This window comes from Halichoeres trimaculatus, unplaced genomic scaffold (genome assembly GCF_033239565.1).
Source record: "Halichoeres trimaculatus isolate MK-OKI-2021-1 unplaced genomic scaffold, fHalTri1.1 fHalTri1_scaffold_6, whole genome shotgun sequence".
NCBI classification, from domain to species: domain Eukaryota; kingdom Metazoa; phylum Chordata; class Actinopteri; order Labriformes; family Labridae; genus Halichoeres; species Halichoeres trimaculatus.
This window is the reverse complement of record NW_027437184.1, coordinates 24,776,491-24,795,688: the sequence shown is the minus strand read 5'-3', so window position 1 is coordinate 24,795,688 and position 19,198 is coordinate 24,776,491. Positions and strand designations below refer to the sequence as shown.

The window sequence follows — 19,198 nt, the reverse complement described above, 5'->3', positions numbered from 1 at the left end:
TGTAATTTATGTCACACTGATTGATACATTCGTAGACTTGAATGCTGCACATACAAACACAAGTCAAACAAAAAGGACAATTTTCTTTGCTGTTTGTTGGCCATGAACACATTTACAAGGAGGGAAGCTACAAAGTGGTGAAAATTACTGATAAAAGTTACAACTGGCCTATTTAACCTTAGTGGGATATAGGTGTCTAAAGATAAAGCAAAAACTTGTGCGAGTTACACACTTTTGGGTATTTCGATATGTATTAGAACAGTAAAACTATTTCTAGTTTAAAACATGGTTTTCAATTCATGTTTTTGTTGTATTACACTTCCTAATTTCAGCATGGCAGTGATTATGCTGAGCATGTGAACTGCATCACTACGTGCTGATATACACTTCAGAAACTTTCTCTCCAGTACAATATGGTTTTAATTCAGATTGCACTATTTGACTGTGCAAAAAGTAAACATTTTAATGAATAAAAACAAAGGAATTAACCATTTTTGTTAAGACATATACATGTTGTAGTCTTTCTTCTTGCTGTTTATCTCAACTCTAAGATGTAGCTCATTGTTAACAATAAATATCAATATTATTGAATTATAACCTTAATGATGTGACACATGATTTACATGGATTATTAACAAAATACAACCCTAGAAGTATGGTCCGGTAACAACCTACTACTACTGTTTTATTTTAGTTAAATGAATACCAAATTTATCAAAGCTTTGCTTAGCACAACCTTTGCAGGGTTATTTTCATGAAACAGTGGATGAGATGTGATTTTAGCACCAATATTAATAATTTTAATATAAAACTTGATGGTCTTTTTCACATTGGCTAACATTCTTAGAAACCAACACATACACACAGATACATCTAAGACAGGGAGAGATGAGGCCAGTGTAATGTGGTGGTGGTGTGTCCATTTATTACACAACACAAAGCACCTACAATAGTCCACTCCCTGTTGCTTCAGACAGTGGGAGATCTCACTTTTTTCACAGTGATTTTATGTGGACATGTTTAGACAAGGACATCAAACTGTTTGATCTAAATGAAACAAAAAAAAAGAGCCTACACACAGAAATTCACAGCCAATACCACACAGAAAAATAAAGCAGTGTCAACAAACAACAGTAAATTGAGTAAAAAATAGAATTTAATCATTTAAATAGTCTTTCAAAATACAAACATTGATTTGAACTTCTAAATAATAGAACGTTTAGTAGCTATTCTTCATTATAACTGGCAATGTTAAATGTACATCGTGGCTATACAAGGAAATGTGTGAGGTTTGGTAATTTATTGTATTGCTCATTTATATTAATGCGCACATTTTTAATAAAACTACAAATAACTATATAATTTTAACACCATGACCCTGCCTTCACCCTAACCCACTGTACCTAAAACTTAGTCGTATGCTAATGAGAAATCGAACTTTATTTCAATGATCAGGTAAATACCAAGAAACTTTAAGAGCCCTAAAGTAACCCAGGCACCCACATTTCATTTTGTTTGCCTTAGAATTGAGTTAACTGTAAGAGAAAGTCGGTTAGTAAGCACATCAGAGACCAAAAATCATCTTAGATGACATAAATATTTATGTTGTAACCATGAAAACAAGGTGAGTCAGAGATATCAGTTCTTGCTCCACAGTGCTAGCTGTAGTAAATAACATCTGTGTGAATATTTTGCGATGTGAACTGCAGTAAAATGACCTCCAATGTTCTCTAGCTGCATCATTATTCCTGTAAAACCAGCGACTGTGATTTTGCCTCTCAGTGTGAAACCTTTTGTACCACGGGGCATCGTCTACAACCTGATTAACCAGTCTTATACACCTTAACATGTCGAAAACTAAGAGGAAAATCATCTCAAAAGTTTGCACACCTGCAAGACATTCATTAAAAACTAATATTCAGATTCACAAATCAAAAAGATCAATGATAACTGTTATCTCCACAGTTTTTTGGCCATCTGGCTTACTGTACCTCCTGAGGTAGCCCTCTGTAACCTCTCCATGCTGCTAAATCTTTGACTTGTTAATTGATCCCTACAATCAGCTTCAGAAAACACACTACATCTTACATCAAAATAAAAACAATTAGTATTCATAATGTCCTGAATGGAAAGCTTCATTTTAACACCAAACCCACAACAGTGTCACAATGTAAATAAAATACCCTTAAATCCTAGAAAGGAAACGTATGAAAAAGCAAGTTTCAAGTCTTTACAAATTTCAGAACACTGTAAGCTGCACAAATGTAATTGAAATGGGGAATTTGTATCACATTTGCTGGCTTTATTATCTTCCACTAAAAATTGCATGTTTCTGTTTATTTAAATGGAACTGTACATGGCTAGGTTTAATAGTCCAGTGGCCTCTAAATGTTTTCATGGATTTGTCAGACATATGATTCTATGGCCTTACTTTGCATTTGAAGCTCATCGTCTAATCATTTCTAGAGTTAAGTACACAGACCTGCTGAACAATGAAAATGACTGGCAGGATGTTGACAAACATTGTTAAAGACCCAAAAGGAAGATGTTGCATATGTGTCATGTCTCTTCCTGAGCCCATCACGGGCACTTTCGAAATAAAGTTCAGCTGATGCACATTAACAAAGGACGGATCTCATATTGAACCAACTGAGATCTTTAATGCAACCTTCTTCACTGCTGCAGAAAATGCAGCAAATTCTCATCACACACTTGTCAGTCATTTGGGTTAGTATTAGAGGTTATAGTTCACAAATCAGACCTTTACTTTTTTTCACAGCTCAGCTGCTGAAGTTAAAAATAGTGGCAGGATCTAAAGAAGAAGGGGCAAAGTATAAAAAGTGAATGAAGCATAAGCATTTCTTTTCAAAGGACTGTTGTTGCCACACTGGCTTTAATGTCAAACAGTTGTGTTCTTCCCTGATCTTGGTGCAGCTCATTGAGTTAGACTGCACACAGACGCACACGCTTGCTTGTCAGTGAGCAAGTTTTATGTGTGCCAATTAACACACAACGCTGAACTTACTTTTCCAAGTGGAGAATTTTTTGAGCACACAATCTTCTCCTAGACTGAAAATCAATTGCACAACCTTTTATAAAGAATCCTGCACCTACTCTGTACACCAGTGTTTCCCAACTCCAGGATTTAGTCAGAAGCTAATGGTACTTTTCTCTCTAAACCTACTGGCCTGGTATCCTTGATCCAAACCTGTACCAACAGGAAGCTAGAATTTACAAAGGTCAACACGTTGGGGCCCTGAGAGTTGAGAACTACTGATATACACATACAACTGGATGTATCTCCATTTTAACCACATTTTGAATGTGACAGACAATAATTGAGTCATTATATTGCTTTAACATATTGCAAGTAATTCCTATGGACTTGCCTACAACGGCACACTAAACTATAGTAAATATAAGCCCTCCATGTGCATGTCAATGTGACCCTTTACTGGACCCTCAAGTCACCCTCCCAAGTATGTTACTATGGCTTTTATGAGCAGATGTTGCATTAATTTAAAAAAGTTCCAAAGCCACGTCGTTGCAGTCTGTTCTGGGGTACCTTAATGTCGTTCTTCAGTGTTGATGCAACTGCAGATTGGTGCTGTGGTGAAACACATCATTAAAACAGTTGAAACTGAGCAGAGTTCGGACATTTCTGTTGGGTGTTTGCACTCTTGGAGCCTCCTGCTGTCGTTTGGCAGTTACTTCTTACCGTAAATAACCATTTCCCACTTAGGGACATGAATACATGAGGTTTTCTTTTCTCATATTATTTTTTTCAGTTTGTGCAGCCTATAAAAAAGGGAAAAGGGTCACCTCCCTCATTATTAATTCTATAATAAAATCTTCCATGTCTCACAAACCACTCAAGTCCAGATCTCTGTTGGGTCTTTCCTCACAATGCATCCTCCTCTGATTCAGCTGCTGTCTGCTCTAGGGGGAGTCCATCATGGCTTCCAGCATCTCCAGGAATAGTTTGTGCATGGGAACACCACCACGGGTCTTGATGCTGTAGAAAGTGGTTAAAGCCCGACCAGCAGTCTGTCGGAGGAGAGGCAATGTTAAAAGGAGACGTCCTGCCCGTTGGGGGTCATCTGGGCGCCGCTGACATTCCAGCTCCAGCAGGGCCTGATGGAGAAGGTCCCGCAGCTTCTGCACTGCCTCCATGTCCTCGATGTAAACAGAGTCTGCCAAAACATCAGGGAGCACTTGGTAAGACACTGTAGAGGCGTTTCAACCAAGGTTTTTACAGACTTGGTTCTGATGAGTCTGTGCAAATGAGCCAAACAGGCACTGTCTAACTCACAAAGTAATGTGTAATACACTTAGTTCACCAGCACCGCACTAACAGTCCTGCATAGTTAGGAGTGACATTTGTACAGCCTGCTCAGAGTTGGTGGAAGTAGCATTTAAGTATTTATAACCTTTGTCACATTGAAATGCTTCATTGATCAAGACCTCTGAAATACCGGCAGTAATATATTTGTAAAGACAGTCTGTTACTATGACTTTGACTTGACTATTTTTATAACCATCAGGGGTTAAATATGTTTGGAGCTGTCCGTGCCTCAATTTTCGCAGACACATGCTGTGCTATTTCGCACAATGAAGTCTTTTTTTCTTTTCTTCCATCTGTTTGAGCTGCTTCTTGCTAGCTCTCTCCAGGAAGTAAGCTGGATAATGACTGAAACTTTTCTCACCTTAGTGAATGGATTCAACAGTTAACAGGTAAGAAACTTCCCTCTGATTATGACACATTTTTTGACTGAAAAAATTCACACAACTACTAAACAACTATGGTACGTTTTATGTCTGCACTCGCAGACCTGCCAGTAAGACAGGGTGATAATGACAGAAATAAATATTATTTGTTCCACTTAATAGTAGCATTCGCAACACCCATCACTCGTCCTCCTGTTGTCCCAGACTTGCACATAATCTCATCAAGCTAAAAAGCTGGACAATTGACATTGACCGTACCCATTCCACCTAATCCACTGTTGCTGCTACATTTAGCAGTCAGATGAGGGCTGATTAAATTAATTAACTAGCGACTTCCATTTGGAAGGACACACTAGCCCACATTTGTACCAACCAAACTGTACAGTTTAAAATACAAAGTAAACTTCTGTGTGCCATGATTATTCAGAAAGATAGAGAAGTAAATTCTTACAAACAGCTAAAACTTGTGCAATCTTCCCCCTGCAATTAATCTTTAAGCTATGATTCCCTTCTCAATCTACTTTTTCACATATTTTAATTTGAAATACTTTAAAAAGTTTGTAGCTCAAGTATGGGACACTTAAGCTACGGAAAATTATATTAAACCAACTAATGCGCAGTTCTTAGGTAACAAGAGTGGCCAGTTGGTATAACCGATAAATGTCAATTGGTGCAACCAATGTTTCTCATACCATATTGCGCAAAAAGTAACTATGGATATGATTTTATCAGTCTACTACACAGAAAAAGTGAAATTTGGAATGTTTTTAAACCAAATGACCAAAGAACAGAGAGAAAACACTGATGCCTGCAGCATAGTGACTTGCTCAGAACAGAAACCCATATTATTTAAGTTAGGAGATGAAATATTAAACAAACTTTGAGACGATATTTCATAAAAAGTAAATTACTTCATCAGTACACTTGAATAACTTCAAGGAAGGTGTTTTTTTAAATGCTTTTCATGCTTTCGTGGTTACCCCTTTTGAAAGTTTAGTGGGACTGATTCTTTAATTGGTTAAAATGGTAGAAATGTCATATAAAATACTTTGACACCTGCAGAAATGCAAACTTCACATTTAAACTAACATCTAACATGTTGTTTAAACAAGTTTAAAGCACTGATTTTGGACATCATACCAACCCTTATTTGTCACTGTCCCTTTTACACAGTGAAAGTTTCAACCAACAGTATTATTAACTTGCTCATCAACATGATTCTGCTTCTATGAGATGCACTAGTAAGCTATACTCAACAATTTCTATGATGGCACCTCTGTCAAAGTAGTACCTGAGTTTGTGAGTGCGATGGCTTTTAGCATGACAAATTCCTCCCGGTCCACGTTTAGTGCCCGGAAACGGCGGGCAAGTTGACTAATTGCTGCGTTTAGCTCAGTTAGTCCCGCAACACGTGACATCTCCTCGTCAAGGACAAAATCCTCTGCGAACACCACCTCATCCTCGCAGCCAAGCGAGCGGTATGCTACACCCAGCACCAGCACCTCCAGCCACACCGACTGAAGCACGGACATCTGGTCTGCTAGGGACAGCGACAAAAAGCCTGCGAGGAAACACACACACACATAGGAATGTGAATGCAGAGGGAGCAAACTGGCAATATGTTCACATCTTTGCTCTAAACTGACTCATCAAGCACTGGTCGGCAGAGTTTTCATTGCAGAGCTGGGCAGCAGCTGAGTCAGCCTGTGAGTGTTCAGCACTGCATCAGTGCTGTAATACATAAATCTCATTTATTTCCACCATGTTTTTGACCTTGTTGTGCCTATTTATGAGGCTGATTAGGCTGACCTTGGCATTTTACATCAGTCAGAATTCTAGTTTCCATAAGAAGTAAATCCAGACTCTGCAGCCTGAGAAAAACAAGTCAAAGTTGAGGCTATACTTCTCCTCCATAGTAGCCATGCTCTTATCGCCTCTACTCCAATCATTTATCCTCTCTGCATCTCTTACCAGGAATGTGTTTAGCCCAACCGATGATGACGACCAGCTCACGGTCAGCAAGGTCACACAGGGTGGTAAGTGTGCGTTGGGCTGTGTCGGGCTGCAGCGGGTCGGGCATGGCAAATAACTTCTCTGGCTCTGCCACTAGAAGGTGAGACACGATGATGTTGGAGGATCCTGTGCACAAAGCAGACACAAAACTGGGGATTAAAATGATGCAGCGATAAAATCTGAAGCATAAATCAAGAGATGGATAAATATAATGCTTCATTATAAACTCCTGTCAATTTAACAAGTATATGATTTCCACTGACTGGCTGCAAACCGATGTCTTATTGACAAAGCTGTGTCCTTATTTTGAATGGTAATATATGAGAATTTATACAGGAAGTCTATACAGGGTTCCTACAGCTCAAGGCAAGTTATATTTAAGACTTTTTTTTAATGACGTTGCAAATCAAATTTAAAAACAAGTCGAGAACAAACCACAACTGAAACAAACACAACTAACAAACAAAAACACCACATGTTTTACCTGGGTTAGAGGCAATTTTAACCCAATGTTTATTTTACATAAAACATCACTTTTTACCTTTTTTTAACCCCATTTTTACAACTTTATGCCTATTTTGCCCTCATTTATCTTTTTTGGCCATTGTCAAAACCATTTTTTGAATTTTTACATGGTTTTTGAATTTTAATTTCAAATTTAATTCTCAATTTTGCTGCCATAATTAATTTTCCTAAGCCACTTTTGGAATTTTTTTTGCCAATTTTTCCTCATTTTTTTCCTCTCTCCAGGCACCCTTGGTAGAACCAAGACATGCATCTGCTTTAAAAGTTCCTGGTGCAACGACATCACTGTTTTGTTAGTTCCGCTATTGTGATTATGCAATGTTGCCACGAGAGTAAATCAGGAAATTATTTAGAAAAATAGATAAATGTTACTTATTTTTTTTTTACTTCAAACTAACATTAATCTTACCACTGTGTTCAAATTTTTAAGACTTTTCAAATTTGGATTTAAGACTTTTTAATGCCAATTCAGGTCTTATTTTCAGAATTGTGAATTCAATGCCTTTTAAGACTTTTCAAGGATCCGCATGAACCCTGCTATACAATCCTTTGGCCCAATGTATGTAAATTAAGTAAAACATTTAAATATCTGGATACAGTGACTGACTGAAAAGGTCAGGCTGAATCTCCCACAACTGTTTCAAGCAGTAGATGGCGCTGTTTACAAATCCTGTGGAGTATTTTGGAAGAATGTTGTGTGTTGCTGGTATACTCTGACAGTCAAATGTTCAGAACATCCTGCATGTCTTGCATTTGTTGGGGGAACACTCCAAGTATCTGTTTCTACTTCTGGGTGTGAGAAGCACAGGAGGTCCCGAGAAACCTCAGCAAAGGTCTGTCTGTCTTAATGTCTGGTGAGTTACTGAGCCACTATGATTTCATTTCCACGTGCTCATCATGGCAGTATTATTTCAGCACCATCCTGTTTTACCAGTCTGTTTTAGGGTGATATCTCAAGTCCTAAAACAGGAACAATAATCCCACCTTTTTCACTCTCCTTTGTGAGCGGTAGAGGGGCACTCTGGTATGTTGCATTCTCCACTTCTGGGCGTCTTTTGTACTTCTGTCTTCCACCTCTGACTCTGTCAAGACGAACTCCTGCATTAAAACATAATAAACAATTAAGGTCAATATCAGGGGACACAAGAAAATAAATACAAAATAGTACAACCGTAAACACCCGAGCTTCTTCATATCATGAACACTCACCCTCTTTCAGCATGCCTACTTTGAGGCACTTGGTGAAGCGGCATGCCTGACAAGCCTTTCTGCGCCTTTTGGTGATCTCGCACTCATTTGATGCTGGACAGCTATATTCAATGTTACCTTTATGGAGACAAAGACGATTGTTTAGTTCTGATAATATTCAAACAAACAATGATAATAATAAGGACACAAAGATGTAAGTTCCAGACCTGCATAGTTGTCAGGGTGTTATTCACCAACAGAGTTTCTAAGCACACACACTGAAAAATAACCTCCAGGTGTTCAAGGTTTTAACAGGCCAGCAGAAAACAGATGGGATGGTTGTAGACACGGTGAACTGAAGCATGTTTTACAATCACACAATATGTGATACACAGATGTGATACAGGTCTTTAGTCACTGGGTCAGTTTTTCCCACCTCTATGTCCCAGAGAGTCCCAGAATGAACAATTAACTTGATTAAGTGAATTTAGCTGTACCAGTATCTTGATTAAACCTGATTAATTCATCTTCATTTGTTTCTTTTAGAGCCTAATGCATTAGCGACTAGCCCTATGACCAGCTCCCTGGACATCCTGTTTCTTTTAATAAATTGCAGTGAGTGCATACATTCAGCTGGGGTCAAAGAGACAAGAAACACAAGTTATTTTTGAATGTGAAAGTAAATTTCGACAACTATCATTGTGTCATGTTTTGTGATGTTGGTTCATCAAATTAAATGATACACTCAGATTAATTTTAACAGAGTATTGCAAAAAAGTTTGGGTTTTTTTTTTTGGCTTAGTTTGCATAGAATTTTTTTTCATAAATTCTATACTGACCACATGTAAAGTGATGATTCTGTCTTACTGCTAATGAAAACCAGAAATCCAGTATTTTGAAGCCATAATGTTATCGCTTGAATCAATCTAAATATGGGTTGAAATTGCAGAAATATTCAGTTCAGTCATTAATTAAACTTAGCAATTGGTTTGGGCTACTTCTAGATGAGTCACTGCATCAATGCAGCATGGCACGGAGGCAATCAGTCTGTAGCAGAGTCAAGGTGTTACAGAAGCCCAGGTTGCTTTGATAGCAGTCTTCAGCCTATCTTTAACTCTAAGTTGGGTGTGTCTCATCTTCCTCTGACAAATACGCCACAGAGTTGTTGTGGAGCTCAAGTCAGGCTCAGTTAAGCCTGAATCATTTTGTTAGATGTTTTGGCACTGTGGGCAGGTGCCAAGTTTTGGCTGGAAAAGGGAATGTTGTCTGCAATGGCTTGAAATTACTGTGGCAGTTATGAAACGTCTGTTCATGGTGGCTCTTGCTCTAAACCAGCTTTAGTTCCCTCTTTGCTCGTTCTTATATCAACTTTTCCTTAAAACCTTTTTAGGGCTGCAGTTAACCCTCATGCACTTTTTTCCACCACACTTTTCCCATCCAGTCAACAGTGCTTTATGATGCTTTGACCAAGTACTCTGCAAACAGCAGAATTTTCAGCAATGACCTCCTGTGGCTTATTCTCCTTGTGTAGGATGTTGAAGATCGTCTGCTGGATGACTGTCGGGCCAGCAGTCTTCTTAATGATTGAGGTTGTTTGTGTTAGACTAAACTAAGCAATACATCTTATTTGTTCTGTTTGAGAAGTGAGCTACTGAAATGCAAAATTAGATATTCAACTATTTTGAGATATGTTTTTGAACAGCAGGCCAGAATTATAAAACTTCAAACAGAAAAATACTTGACAAGGTTTTATATATAAGGAGTCTATGGAAAATCTAATTTTCCCTGTCTCAATTAACCAAAGGAAATATTTGAACTTTTTCACAATTACCAGATTTGTTGAGATACACCTGTTTATTCGGCCAATAATACCTTATAGTTCTATTTTTTTCTGTAACAGTGGTGGTCAGCAGAAGACTGTGTCATAAAAAATGTTCCACATTTAACACGACATCTCTGAATGTTAAACCTATTTACTTGTATACTGCAGAGAGAGGTTTCAGAAAGGTGTCAGAAGAAACACTAAAACTTCACCTCTGCACCCACCTTGGATAGTTCTCTTGAAGAACGCCTTGCATGCCTCACATGACGCCACGCCATAGTGGTAACCTGACGCCACATCTCCGCATACTAAACACAGCCTCTTGGGTAGCGTGCTCAGGGCGTACTTGCATCTTCCTGCACCATTTCCAGTGGAGCCCTCCTCCGCCCCATCTCCGCCCTCATCTTTGAAGTGACAGCGCAGAGCAGGCGTGTACAGCGGTGGTGAATAACGTTTAGCACTGTCTCCCCTGGTTCCTCCACCTCCACTCTGTGAGGAGTCTGAGGAGGCCCCGCCTGGGCTGGTCCGACCTCCCCCGCCTCCCTCTGGACTGCTGGGTTCAGCCTTTATGTAGACATCTGACCGACGTTCCCTGGAAGACATGATGTCTGGAGGGGCGAAAATAAAACACAAAGAAAGGTCAAGGTAAACAAAGGCACACAACCTTTTACCTACATCTTTGATTTTCACACAAATATGCATTCTTCAAATCCTGACCGTGGCATTCATCTTGTGTATTATCTCCACATTCGCGTCAAATGAAACACTTCCTTAAATAAATCAGCTGCTAACTGTATTGTCCCTCTTAATTACATACATAAATATTGACGTGAGATCTTCGAGTGACAAGACAGTGTGAGCAGGTGCAACAAATGGCAGATCATAGGCCACAGTATCCTATCACTGTCTTTGATGTGGTAGCCAAACGCTGCTGATTGTTGGTAGCACTGATGCTTTGGGTTCACTGTGTGGGTTGGTTGGAGTATAAACACAAAAAAAATAAAATAAAAAGGCAGCCAAAGAAAAGCATAGATATTGAACATTGAGCAGTTTTGCCTTAACCTTCACTACCCAGATTTACACAATCAGCATGCAAACACAACAAATGTTCTCTTTAGCAGGACTCATGCGCTTTGAGGTCATTAATAGGTCATTTCACGCCATAAGTAACACAGAAAACTCGCTTAACTAGAACCTTTCACACCTTTAATGAAACTCTGCAGCCCTCAGATTGTCCCTGCAGTGTGACGCCTTTGTCTTTGACGTTCTGGACATTAAAATAGCGGAGAGAGTGAAGGTCGCTTTGCTCATGAACAAACCAGACACATAACTTATGTTCAAGTATGGCAGTAAGAGCACTGCAGCAACCTGCGCGCCTGCCAACAGCTGCCTGGAGTACTCAGTTTATTACAAAGGCATGCATGATGGCTTTGACATGTATGATCTCATCGTTACATCCGGATGAAACAGCAGATCTGAATCCACAGTTTTAGTTAAAAAGTATTACTCCCATAATGTTTAAAACAGGACTAACAAATCCCAAAAAAATTGCAGCACTGCAGAGGACAGTTTGGAAGATTTTATGCTGACACATTTCCACAGTCATAGACACCTCTTTTAGTGAACATTTTTAATTTTTACCTTCATCTCGGTAAATTTAAAAACAACTAATAAGACTTAAAAATCACGAAAACACTCCAGTACATACATGTTCAATCCTCAAACACTGACAGGTCTTTAAAGACAGTGGAATGTCCAATGGTCACTTCTTTCAGATGTTTTTTAAATAAGTTCAGAGCTGTGACCATCTTCAGATGACTACCAACACAGAGTGCAACGTTATTAGTTAAAGATTACAATGAATTACTTGTTTTCTATAATTTTAAAAGCTGATTCCATTTACTGTAACTTAAATCTACTTTCATCAATAATAAATATTATGGTCAGCCTAAAGTTATCTGATCTCTCTGACACATAATGTATCAAATGTGCAGCACGGGTGACCATTACTCCGTCCAAATAATGGTAATTCATTCACAACTCAGGTGTGCCACTCCCACACAAGTCTGAGTCCATTCATCAGTGGATCCATTAAGACACATACGTATTATTGAGCTCTCGTTCCTACTAAATACATGATACTGGGAGGAAATGGGATGGGATTTGTGCAGTATAAATTTCTTCAGACCAGTTGTGATCTGAAGCTGATGTGATTTCCTCATGAGGAATAAATCTTGGCTGTGTAACCATCTGTCAATGCTAATGATCAATTCCCCCTTTCCATCCATCTGCTATCTGAAAATCAAGTTGTCACTACTATATTTAAAATGTGGGAACTCTGTTTATTTAACACTGTTTAAATAATACAGATTAAATTGAATTGTACCTAATACACAGTTACTGAGTTACACGGTGAGAAAAGCTAAGTGATAAAGGTTTACATTAACTTTCATTGTAACTTGAAAATTCTCCCACAATCTGTATGTTTACCGCACAAAATCAATAAGAGCTCAGCCCTGACCTCTGGTATATGCTGGTTGTCAATGTCACTGTGTAGGACAGGATGAATATGTGATATTTTACTCATTCTCTGTATCATCTGGCATTTGTGCAGTCTGACCAAAAGATTCAAAGCTGGCAGTCATTGGCACAAAACAAAATAAGTTCATGTCTACCTCCAACTTAGCATGTCCGAGTACATGAAAGTCAGATTAGATAAGAGTGGAACAAAGACGTACTGAAAGAAAAGGACAGGCAGTATGTTTAAAATGATGGTATGATGACGACTGAGTCAGTCCTGCTATCTAAACTGTACTGAGTACATGGTAGCACAATGCAATCTGTAATAAAAGATGGTATAGTTTTAGAGGAATACTTCCTCATTGGCTGTTTAAGCATTAAGTGAGCGACCTAATATTACAAACTAAGTAGGCTTTTATCATATTTACAGAGACTACAGATAATGCACTCATATAGTCACAGGCAGTCTACACTGTCTTTGGAGTTTGCCCTCTCTGGACCTGATTGTGGGACTGTTTGGTAAGCAGGAAAGAGGAGTCAAAGCAAACCTAGCCTGTTTAAAGTTTAGCTGACTTCTACTGACTTTTCATGTCCACTGAATGCTACATAAGCCTAGACGACCAAAGAATTATCCAAGTTTCATGATTCAGACTCAAACCAACAAGTATCCCACCACCATGTGCACCGCTGGCCACTTCCACATCTGCTTTTTGCAAATGAGGAACATCGACTTTTATAAAAGACAAAATGTAAAACCTGTGTAGTAATTTATTTGAAAGAAGCAGGTTAAACTCTGATGAAAACAAGCTGAGCTTGTTTAAAATGTTATGTTATGTGTTAGGAGCGTGTCGTGTGTACTGTAAACTGAGCATGTTTTGAGTAGCGTTAGCATTAGCTTTAACCCAGCTAACACATTTTGATACCTGCAGGTTAGCTTCTCTGTGCTAACTGAGCTAGCAGCGGTAGCTAACGTTAATCCTGGCTGACTCGCTCTTCTCTCCTCTCCTCTCCTGGGTTATTTTTGTCTCTCTAACCCGGACAAGGCGGCATCTTACCTGGTGGTGGTGACTACAACAGCACTCAAGCCTCCTGATGGGGTGATATCATGGCACAGCTTTAACTGAAAATCGGTCTCCAGACCTAGCGGCTGCTAGCTCGTGTAGGCTGTGTGTGTGTGTGTGTGTGTGTGTGTGTGTGTGTGTGTGTGTGTGTGTGTGTGTGTGTGTGTGTGTGTGTGTGTGTGTGTGTGTGTGTGTGTGTGAATGTGTGTGTATGGGCTGGGATACAATCGGCTTTCTCTAACAGCTGGTTGATGATTATGGATGGCTGTACTGTAGCTAAAACACAGCAGTTCAAGGAGCACTGTCTGAAAATGTTATCTGTTTCCTCGTTATTTGATGTCTAAAAGAACTGAGAGTTAATAGTTTTTAAGCTTAAGTGACTTGTTCTAACTTTGAACTCGAATATTTAGGGTTAAGAAAAAACAAACTCATGATAAAAACAATTCCCAAAAGGTTCAGGGATAAGACACCAGACAAAGTTAGATCCTGAATGTAAATTTGTTATGGACTGCATTTTGAAATCTTGCATATATAATAGTATTGTCTGTATTTTATTGCATTACATATAAGTGTGATAGATCAAGCCACTACATGCTATGCTGCTACTGTGCTAATGTTGAAAGGTGTTTTGTAGCGACCCTGGGGATTTAAGATAAAGTCATTAAATACCAAAATAAAAACTATTAGAAAACAACCAGAGACTGGTTGTTTTTGAACAGTTGTGGCTCAGTGGTAGAGTCAATTTAGAAGGTTGGGGGTTTGATCCTAGTTCCAACTGTCCACATGATGAAGTGTCCTTGGACAAGACACTGAACCCTGAACCGCCTTCGGTACTGTGCCATCAGTATGTGAATGGGATTAGTTAATACTGATGGCTCTCAACCTGGCAGCCTCTGCCATCAGTGTATGAACGTGGCTTACAATGTAACAGTGCTTTGAGTGGTCTGAAGACTGAAGAAAGTGCTTTAAAAACACAGTCCCAAACAAATGGATGCATGTGCACTTAAGGCTTCACTTTGTTAACCTTGTTGTTGTTGTTTTTTCTAAATGACAAGCATGTACTTTTTCTCTGTTTGACAAAGTCAGAAATTAGCTTACTATCGGTGCATCAAACATTATGAGTCCAAAGTCTCAATTAATTTCACCTGCAGGAATACAAGAGCTTTTCATGGCTGAATGGCAAAGTTGGCCTAATACTTTTACTGGTGAGTGCTACTATTGTTATAAATAATGCACAGAGCAAATAAGGACACCAGAAGCAACAGAAGGTTTTGATTCCAAATGACACATAGTGCTGCAGAAAGCTTTTACCCTTCCCCATGTACAGCACAAGGCAAGTTCAACTTAAGACTGATCCTTTCATTGTTTCTTTGTCCTCACACAGGGTTTTAGACATCCTCCCCTTGATTTATACTGCAATCCTCCCTCCCCTCCATACACTATTTGTCCTTCATTTATCCCTTCAGGGTTTTGCTGGACTTTCACAACACATTTCAGCCTGCAGCTCATCCTATGCGTCGCCTGTCTGCAAAATAATGATACGCACCAAGCTATCACTGGCTGTTTTTAACGTTTTGGATGGCAAATAAGAACCTTAAATATTTTCTTCCAATGCACCCCTCCCTTTAAAGTCAGTTTTGGAGAAGACTTTACTAGCTTAAAGTCAATCAAACAGAATGAACTTCAAATTAGGGACGCACAGAACACAAGTAAAAAAACAAATCAAGGTAGCATCAATACAAAACACTTCAGAAGTATAAAATTTGTAAACAGGTTACCTGTCTGCTGAGCTGGGATGTGAAGCCTTTATGTGTTTGTGACTCCTGGTCGTGGCTCAATGTGGTGTTATTGCTTTTGGACTTCTTCAGCAGCTCTTACGGCACCTGCATAGTGAGGAAAGGTTTTTGAGTCCCATCACATAACTTACAGCTAGGCCACTTTTCAGTTTCCACCTGCCATTTGTCATTTTAATAGTCACATATCCATGGCCCAGTCTAATTATACCCTCTGAAGTCCAAGGACTAGCCGTATACATTGCGTTATTAGGGGAGCTTGTCTTCCAGTGTCTACAAGCCTCTATATCAGCTTTGTTTCCCCCTGTTGTAAGTCATGTTTATATTCATAACACTGACTTTTTTCCTGAAACACATATTCCACTGTATCTATACAGATTTGAGCATGCTGCTTGAGTACCCTCCCCCTTATGCTGCGTGACAGGCTCCAAAGGTCACAGTTACAGGAATGCTTGAAGGACAAGCAGAGTAAAGCCAACACCTTGTCTCTCACTCATGCAAAGTCATAAGCTGAAGTTTAGAGATAACTCCCTGTAAATAATTAAAGACCGGACCCCTTTTAATAAGCATTAATGAATATAGAATTACTAGAAACATCTCTTTCATCTTCAAAGAGAAAAAAATATTACTACAGCTTTAGAAATATTGAAAACCTAAATTGCATCTTTTTCAGAACTACTTCCACACGAATAACACAACCTGGATAGCAACTTTTGAGGATTATTCAAGTTAGTTGGGACTGATTTTAAATGATGGCTTCATCTTTTGGTAGTGAAAGTGAAGAAGAATAGTTTTAACAGAAAGTTTCATGAAACACAGACGACATTGGAAAATAGAAAACAAATGTTGTTTCTCAGCACACATTTTACAGCAAATTTCCATCCCTTTACTAATTCCAAAGATATTAGGGGGCTCTGGCAGTCTTTTTCAGTCAATATGCATTATACTGACAGTCCATGAAAACTCAGTTTGAGGGGTTTTGAATGCGGCGCACTGTGGAGACAACGAGAACAGCACCCAGGGGTGACCTTGCCTACTGATCTCGGACCGGTGAAAGGTTAATTGCCATAGTGGATTATACCTTAAGATCGGTGACCTCAATCCTGGCCCAGCATGCTCGGTGACTTGCAGAGTTCAGTATGTTAAAGAGGAGTAAGAAGGTAACTCAAGGGGTTAAAATGCATATGTTAAAAAGCTGCACTTTGAGTGTGTACAGTTGGGGAAGTGCCGGGTGTTCTATTTGTGCATGCAGGATTCGCCTTTAAAGTGAGAAGGACATGCTGTGAGCCGTATGAGGACATCATTATCCGTTGCACCGTACTCAAGCATGGCTCTGCATTCTTAATGAAGCCGATAAGTGACCATGCATGCTGTTTATAAGGACATTTTCTGGATGGCCATCGATAAATAGAGCACTATCCTCTGAGCGTATAGTATTGCTCCTTTAAATGTTTGAATTACTCATGTGATAATTTATGAATAGGGTGTGAGCTGTAAAGAAATCTTGAACTGTAAATTATTATACAATGTAATTAATATTTATCCAGCAGCTCGTGCCCCCTGCCCTGAATAACGTGGCCACGCGAACTTAGATCTGCCCGGAGAATCGTGCAGCTCATAGCAACCGTTAAAACAGCTGACAACCAGAAAATTTCACAACAATAGGCTAAAAGACTCATAACCCTCATTAACTGTGAGTTCTGCATCTGCAGTAATGATTGAGTAAGGCTACTTACTGGGAAATGTCAAAACATCGTAGGTTGTTTTTTTAATCTGAAGTCAGTCAAGTCTTTGCGGCTGGCAAGTCCGCTGTCGGTGTAACCGGTTTAACGGCGCTGTCCAAGCCTCGCTCGGTTTCTCTCATTGCATCACTACGTTACCGTGTAATAAGGCGTTATCAACAACCAGCGACACACTGTCTTATCCGCCTGCTCGCATCGGTACCCTGGTGTTATAATTTTTCGTCTTCAGCAGCCACAGCCGAGGTTGTAGTTGGGTAGCGGCGACAGGGTTCTAAGAAAGACAACTGAATATCCGGTTTGGAGTTTCACAATAAAAGTGGCACGTCTGTTTTACCGCTTCTGAGTTAAAATGATGACCCAAACGTAGCGTAGTACAATTTAATCAAGCAATTTTCCAACTTCCCCATTTTAAAAATAGTTAAAATGAGAGAAAGGTGGAAACGACTATACTTAATAGAACTCGTTGTCTTATTTTTCCAGGCTTTAATAGAGTGGCATCCGGCTGTTTCCTCCCATGTTACCGTTAGCTTGACACCACTCTGTGACGTAGCCTCTGTCCCGTGTCTTTTCTCCTCCCTCTGCCCAATTTGCGTCCGCTGAGTCTCCGTTACGTCCGTACGCACCTTCTACCCGCGTCATCAGCATTATAAGAGCCTGCAACTCATAAATTAAGGGAAAAAAATGACCCACTAATCCCTATGTGGTCCAGGTTTATCCATCTGAATGCACTGCGAAAACATATAGAGTGAATTTCTGATGAACAAATCAACATTGTGGGGCCTGCAGGACGAAATGTGGATATAATCTCCCTAAAGAAATCGAAAAAAAAAATATCTCTGAGACGTTTCAACTGTTCATGCATACATTTTGAAGTAAGCCCAGTTGACCTTCGTGAACATTTTGTCATACAGAAGTGGGTTGTTTATGTCATTATCATCAAACATTTTAATTTAAAAACTGCTGCTATAGATATCGTCATACAACTAACACTGCTCAGCTTCAGAGGACTGCGGAAGAGGGAATTAAAAAAAAAAAAAAGAGGCAGAGTGTCCCCTGCTGCACACCTCTATGGAAAATGTAGTCATGCTGTCGGTCTTGTGACCCGGCTCACTCCACCACTACACTATTTGGAAAGGGGCCAAGGAAGAGATCAGTAGCTCGCTGCAATGGGATGAGAAAGGGAAACAGACAAGGGAGGAAATAAATCTACTGGACATACTTCTCTGAAGGCAGTAGGCCCAATGAAATCCTTAACATAGCCTATTGGATATACTAACATTAAAGAAAATAAAATGGTTATTATTTCGGCCTGTAGGCTAGTTGCTGCTTCTCTAAATAGGCTGCCCGTGCACTTCCAAACACGCCTAACAGCTGGCACAGAGAGGAGACAAGTAGTCACTGAAGAGTTGGACACCCTGTCTTTGATTCAAAGAAAGAATATAAATCAGGATGTTGGATGAGACTGTTTGGATAAGTAAGTATTTCCCCTGAGATCCCGGCATTATCTGGCTGTAATTATAGACCAATAAACCTCAGTCTAGTCGGTTTAAACCAATAAGCGCTAAAGCCACACTTGTATTCCCTGAACAGTGTCAGTATCGTGCAGAGCTCGTGTAGGCTGTGTGTGTGTGTGTGTGTGTGTGTGTGTGTGTGTGTGTGTGTGTGTGTGTGTGTGTGTGTGTGTGTGTGTGTGTGTGTGTATCTGGATGTGGTCACGTGCGTGTAGCGGGCTCGGGGCTCGGGACAGGGTTTGTGGCGCGCGCATGAGAGGAAAAACTGACGGCAGTGTCATTGTGACCTTGAAGC

At 39.6% G+C, this 19,198-nt stretch overlaps 1 protein-coding gene across 2 annotated transcripts; it reads right to left on the bottom strand.

The window, feature by feature from the left end:
* Window positions 1-837: 837 nt before the first annotated feature.
* esrra (estrogen-related receptor alpha) lies at window positions 838-17,654 on the bottom strand. 2 transcript variants are annotated; one of them, XM_074672328.1, is made up of 8 exons: window positions 17,387-17,654; window positions 15,636-15,740; window positions 10,501-10,884; window positions 8,476-8,592; window positions 8,251-8,364; window positions 6,700-6,867; window positions 6,020-6,289; window positions 838-4,193 (listed from the first exon to the last, which is right to left on the bottom strand). In XM_074672328.1, exons 3-8 carry the CDS (start codon window positions 10,877-10,879, stop codon window positions 3,940-3,942), a joined length of 1,302 nt encoding a protein of 433 aa, XP_074528429.1. In that variant the 5' UTR covers window positions 10,880-10,884; window positions 15,636-15,740; window positions 17,387-17,654; the 3' UTR covers window positions 838-3,939. The 2 variants fall into 2 exon arrangements, with proteins under 2 accessions (XP_074528429.1, XP_074528430.1); XM_074672329.1 differs by lacking the exons at window positions 15,636-15,740; window positions 17,387-17,654 and adding an exon at window positions 13,852-14,001.
* Between the last annotated feature and the right edge of the window lie 1,544 nt (window positions 17,655-19,198).